Source organism: Neltuma alba, unplaced genomic scaffold (assembly GCF_004799145.2).
Source record: "Neltuma alba isolate B1F8T4 unplaced genomic scaffold, ASM479914v2 tig00006071_pilon, whole genome shotgun sequence".
Lineage (NCBI taxonomy): Eukaryota > Viridiplantae > Streptophyta > Magnoliopsida > Fabales > Fabaceae > Neltuma > Neltuma alba.
This window is the reverse complement of record NW_021634339.1, coordinates 15,218-21,100: the sequence shown is the minus strand read 5'-3', so window position 1 is coordinate 21,100 and position 5,883 is coordinate 15,218. Positions and strand designations below refer to the sequence as shown.

Sequence of the window (5,883 nt, the reverse complement as noted above, 5' to 3'; positions counted from 1 at the left end):
ATCCTTCTTTTTCCTTTTTTCTGAGAATATGATCTCTCCCTTTAGATCAAATAATGAATTATTCAGATTTCATACTTTATAAAACTATTGTTATAACATTGCATAAAGAGGAGAGAGAAGATGGATATCTACTTTTTAAAATATTAAATCTGAACTATCTATTATTTGATCCAAAAGTGGAAATGAGATTTTGAGAAGAAAAGAAAAAAGAAGAATTATGAGAGTATCCAGATCCACCACATCAGATTATTAAACAATTATTTAGGAGATCACATGTTATTTTTATTAATTTATCAATTGATTCTTGACTAAAATTCATAATGGCTCTAAGGGACACTTTTGTGAGTCTACTAATAATAATCCTTGCATGCTAGCCTCGCCTAATCTTCCCGTTCTTTCCGTCTTCCCCAGCTTGAAGTCATCCCCATTTGCAAATCATCATCTTCATTCCAAAAATCATCATCATCAAATCTGAAACATTTTTTGTGAAATCGTTTTTCTTATAGCGTTAGCATTATCCTCTTTGACTCTTGTGCAAGTCCTGATAAAGGCTGAAACAACATCCTCCCTCTTTGCAATGTTTCCTTTAGAGCCCATTTGGTAAGAAGGAAATGAAAGAAAAGAAAGGGAAGAGAAAATTTTAATGAATTTGATTTTAAAAAAAATTAAAAAAATTGAGTTAAAAATTTTTAATTAAATTTTCCTCCTCTTTTATCTTACATATCCTCTTTATCAAAACGTTAGAATCTCACTTCTTCAATTTTTCTAATCAAACTCATTAAAATTTATCCTTTCCTCTGATTTTCTTGAACCAAACATAGGGTTAGCCTTATTCATTCAAAAAGTCATCATTATGCCGCGTCAATTGCATTCTTGCTTTAAATTTTCGAACTTTTTTGTTGTGATTTTTTTTGGTTGACCTGGACGTGTATATTGAATTGAAGGCCCTTTTTGGGTGAAAGTTGAAAATTCTATTTTTCATGGGTTATAGTGGAGAAAAGGAATCTATCTTTTCAAAAAGAAGTAGGCTCCATGACTTATATTTAAAAAATATATTTATGAAAAAATTATTTGCAATTTAAAATTAAAAATTAGTGCCATTGGAAATTAATAAAGAAAATTACAAATAAAAACCCCTTAATATGTGAAATTGTGATTTGAGATTTTAAATTTGAAAAATAGCTTCGAAGACCTAGTCCCAAATTGCAAATATGAAATGGGTGAAATGCCTGAAATGCCCCTCAGCCAAATGACAAGTTAACTATGGGAAATAACAAGTTCTATTTAGTGAATAACAATTTTAGTAGACCAAATCACAACCTGGTTGAGGTATGCCAAATAACAAGTTGATTATGGGAAATAACAAGTTTATTTTAGCGAATGACAACTTCAGTAGACCAAATCACAATTTGGCTTAGGGGCATTTTAGATATTTCATTAAGATTTCATATTTGCCGTATGAGACCAAGTCTTTATTTGTAATTTTTCAAATTAAAGGTCCCAAATCGTAATTTCACATATTAGGGTGTCTTTATTTGCAATTTTTCCAAATTAATATTATATTAAAATATTTTTAAAAATAAAATAATATAAAGTAAATAGTAAAACAAATATTTAAAAGTTACTTTGTCATAAAAATAGTTATGATTAAAATTATCATCTAGTTTATTTTTGGTTTTTAATAATACATATGTGTATATATAATTGTTTGTGTAAAAGAATATTATATATATATATATATATATTAAATTTTGCATAATAAATTAGTATGTTTATTACAGCTCAACTACTGAAGTCGTGCGCACACATACATGGGGTCTCTAGTTCGACCTAGGGAGAAGTCACTTTGAAGAGGAATTATATCATGGTGACATGTGACGGTACAAGGTGGCCTGTGAAGTGGTGACATGTGGAGGCACCCAGGCGACTGTCATTGGTGATGAGGTGGAGGTGCTAGGTAACATTTTAATTTTTTAAAAAAATCAAAATTCTGTTCCTAATTTTTAGAAAATTTTCAATAGTAATTAGTGACTGAAAAATTCCATTGCTAACTATTGCTATAATTTCATCGCTAATCCAATTAGGGGCAAAAGAATTAGTGGCCGTTTGGATGAGCGATTGGAAAAGCTGCTTATTGGAAAATCAGCTTATGGATAAGTGAAGTGGGATAAAAGCTAAATTGGATAAGCTGAATTGTGTTTAGACTGGAGTTCAGAAAAGCCCGTTTGCAAAAGTGAGATTGGTAAAAAACTGTTTGGATTATAGTTGAGTAAAAGTAAGTTTGGTTGTAAAATGACCAAAATGGGTATGAGTTTTAATAAATAGTAAAAAATAGGAAAAAAATAATTTCACATAATACAATGGAATTAAAATAATTTAATACGAATAAGTGAATTAAATTTTAAAAATTTAGAGAAATCTAAAAAATTATTTTAAATATAAAGTGAAAGAAGGAAAAAATTGAATAGAGATAATATAATGATGAAGTAAAATTTATTTAGTGAATTAGAATTACGAACTGTAGAGAAATCATAAAAAATATTTAAGAAACGAAGTGCAACATAATAAAAAAAAATTAACATAATACAATAAATTTAAATTAATTTAATACGAAGAAGTCAACTAAACATAATTTAAATGGATAACAAAGTTTTGAACTCCAATTGACAAAGTAAAATAAAATAATATTACATAATTAATTATTTGATAAACTATGAACGATTTGGTCTCTGATTGCATCACGAACACGATTCATATGCGATGAAGACTGTGATGTAACGTTTGAAGGCGATGGTTGGCTAGCTTCAGCCTGATCATGTTCGGCCACTATATTATCATTTTCAACTTGTTCAAAAAGAAAGTCGGAGCTTGAATGTCTCCTTATAAGGTTATGAATGGCCATTGTTGCACAAACTAAGTATACTTGTGTTTGGAAGTCATAACTATGCATGTTTCATAAGATGTGAAATCTATTCTTCCAAACACCGAAAGTTCTTTCTATTGTGCACCTTAAACTGGAATGATAGTAATTGAAGGCTTCGTTGCTATTTCGGAATCCTACTTGTCGTCGGAAGTCCGGAAGGTGGTAACGCTCAGATCTGTATGGACCTAGATATCCATTTGGTGTTGGATATCCCGCATCAACCAAGTAATATTTCCCTAATGATTCATGAAACAATTAGAGAGATTGTCAAAATAAAAAAAATGAAATAATTAAAAAAACATGCGTGATTGAAACTTATAAACATATACCTGGAGGTGGATGAGGGAAATTAAGAGATGAATTTGTAATAACACTGTCAAATATATGAGCATCATGTGCAGATCCCTCCCATCCCGCCAAGACAAAAGTGAAACACATATGCCAATCACATACAGCCATGACATTTTGTGATGGATTTCCCTTTCTGCCAATAAATTTGTCTCTTTTTGCAGCAGGGACAACACACTGAATATGAGTGCCATCAATTGCTCCGATTGCGTCCTTGAAAAATGGATAATAACGTGGATCAGTCTCAATTTTTCTATGAGTTCCACGAAATGTAGGATCTATGGGTCGAATAAGTTCACTCAATAGGCTAAGGAAAGCTTGCAGTACATTATGAAAGTGCCTACTTACAGTTTCCCCTGAACGTTGAAACCGTTCCTGGATCATCCTATTGCATTGTCCATGTGCAACCGTGTTTAAAAACATCGCGACCATTTCTTCAATTCCTACGTATTTAGACTTTCGTAAACCGTGTTCCTCCAATTTGGTACATAAGAGGTGGAAAACATGTTTATCCACTCTAAACATTTCAACATCGATCATCATGGCCATTCATAATGCCTTGCACCCATAAATTTCTTGTCTGCTCACTAGTTCTGCAGGGTTGTTTAAACATATACATTTCACAGTAATGACCAACCAATGCACCTACTGCTTCATATTGTGTTAATTCCTCATTAATCTGTCTTGAACGGTCATCTTCATTCCACTGAGAATCATCATTCCAATCCTTCAAAGTATTTTCATTTAATGGTGAATCATCATTCCAAGAAGCCATTTCTGGAGTTAACCCTATAACTATGATGACAACAAAGTGTAAGCATTATAAGGATTACCCTAAAGAAGGTGTAAATAATTATCATACTGCAAACAGAAAAACTAAACACATATATGATAAGTAGAAATTAGCGTAAATATTACAGTCATTACTAAGATTTCTACAATAGGTCACATAAGTTTAGGTTCAAACAGCAATTAGTTCAAGTTAACAAGTGCAGTAACAACAGTGAAACAACAAAGTCCTAAACTAAATCCTAATCTACAAGTCCCTTCCATGTGTCTGGGTCTAGTGCTGCCGGTATCAACCACTCCAACAACTTGCTTCTATCATGCATAAACCCCAAATAGGCTCGTCTAGCCCACCTCAACCGCATAAGCATCTTCGCACATGCATAATATAGTTGAAAGTTACCATTAAGCTCCTCAAGGCTAGCCAGGTGTCCCCAAATCTTCTCAACTTGTTGGGGATCTTCAACCAATGCTGATGCTCGCTTTTCAAAAGCAGCTGCTATAACACTCAGGCTATCAAAAATTTTTGTAGTCGTAGCAACTTTTTTCTTCTTCTTCGCATCAGACATCTCACCCCTCTTCTTCTTTCCATAACTTCCTGAGTCACTTGGTCCAGTACTTGAACGGTTGTTTAAGTTGCAACTGGCAAAATCATCTGAGATCCCTGCGGTGGCTGTTGGGTCAATACCGAAATTTTCATCCTCATTGTCCCCGACCCTTCCTGTTGGTCGAGCTCGACTCTATAAACATCCTCCTCTTCTGTGTCAGGCTGTGGAGTGAATGCTAGCTGAGGTTGTGAGGATGATGGTGCATACATAAAGTCTCCCGAAGCCACAACATCTTTGAATATCCTCATTAGGTCTGATGCAAACATCAACCCTTGATGTCTAAATTTCTTGAAATTGGGATCCACCTACATTAACGTAATTAGGCAAGTGTCAGCGATGACGAAACTGATATTTAAAATTAAAACTCAACCAACACAAGTAGTTACCATTAATTTCCATTGCCACCACTCATCGGAGGCCAACACCCTATTTGTCGCTGCATCATAACCAATGCCAATCTCCCTAGACATAAGTTTCTCCCACAACTTCCAATCCTTTCTCAAAATGTCAAATCTATTCTTAAGTTGCTTCCTGTCATACATTTTCCCACTCCTTTCTTGAAAATTCTTTGTAATTTTGTTCCAACCTGGCCTCATAAATGATGTTCCTTGCCGTTCCTTGTGCACAATTTGCTCGACACAAACATTGATTAGGATTTTCGTCGTATACGAATCCCAACTCGCTTTTTCTTTATCGTTATCCATTTCTAGGTGGAAAATAATATAGATAAGACTAACAGAAGCAAACAAAGCACCAAAAATGTTCAAATTCAAGCTACATTATGTAAGAAATAAACGGCTTGTTTTACTTGCTCAATAAATGGCTTGTCTTATCTCCTAATTTTTGGATTCCAAACGGCTCATGCTCACTCCCTCTGCCCCTCCCCCAAAAAAATGTGTGTGGGTGTATATATGTGAGTGTCATGCAAAACAATTTATAAATTCATAAGAGTACTTAACAATTTTCTTAAAAACCTGTCCCACCGAATTAAGGGTAAAAATTTTTTCAAAAAAAGAATTTATAAACATATAAGAGTAATCAATAATTTTTCCCTAAAATATCCTTCACCCTTAAGAATCCAATTAATAAGAAGATGATGGATAATAATTGAAGGCAAAAATAAAAAGAGAATACTTAGGTCAAATTACTTGAATTGGTTAAAAATGTTTTATTGATGTGTAAATTAAAAGAAAACTTATCATAAACTAATAAGAAGTG

At 33.0% G+C, this 5,883-nt stretch overlaps 2 protein-coding genes across 2 annotated transcripts; both read right to left on the bottom strand.

Annotated features, from left to right (window-relative positions):
- Window positions 1–380: 380 nt before the first annotated feature.
- Window positions 381–4,046, bottom strand: LOC114749507 (uncharacterized). Its single transcript, XM_028937998.1, has 4 exons — window positions 3,889–4,046; window positions 3,253–3,788; window positions 3,009–3,159; window positions 381–471 (listed from the first exon to the last, which is right to left on the bottom strand). The coding sequence occupies exons 1-4, from the start codon at window positions 4,044–4,046 to the stop codon at window positions 381–383; spliced, it is 936 nt and encodes a 311-aa protein (XP_028793831.1).
- A 642-nt stretch (window positions 4,047–4,688) lies between these two features.
- Window positions 4,689–5,369, bottom strand: LOC114749506 (L10-interacting MYB domain-containing protein-like). The gene is made up of 2 exons (XM_028937997.1): window positions 5,052–5,369; window positions 4,689–4,970 (listed from the first exon to the last, which is right to left on the bottom strand). The coding sequence occupies exons 1-2, from the start codon at window positions 5,367–5,369 to the stop codon at window positions 4,689–4,691; spliced, it is 600 nt and encodes a 199-aa protein (XP_028793830.1).
- Between the last annotated feature and the right edge of the window lie 514 nt (window positions 5,370–5,883).

Excerpts from the sequence above, each read along its gene's own strand:
- LOC114749507 (XM_028937998.1), bottom strand. The coding sequence starts at position 4,046 with ATGGCTTCTTGGAATGATGATTCACCATTAAATGAAAATACTTTGAAG. Across the intron at positions 3,160-3,252 it reads TTTCCCTCATCCACCTCCAG|GGAAATATTACTTGGTTGAT; the intron begins GTATATGTTTAT and ends ATGAATCATTAG. Across the intron at positions 472-3,008 it reads TACTATCATTCCAGTTTAAG|ATTTGATGATGATGATTTTT; the intron begins GTGCACAATAGA and ends AAAATGTTTCAG.
- LOC114749506 (XM_028937997.1), bottom strand. The coding sequence starts at position 5,369 with ATGGATAACGATAAAGAAAAAGCGAGTTGGGATTCGTATACGACGAAA. Across the intron at positions 4,971-5,051 it reads GGTGGCAATGGAAATTAATG|GTGGATCCCAATTTCAAGAA; the intron begins GTAACTACTTGT and ends ACGTTAATGTAG.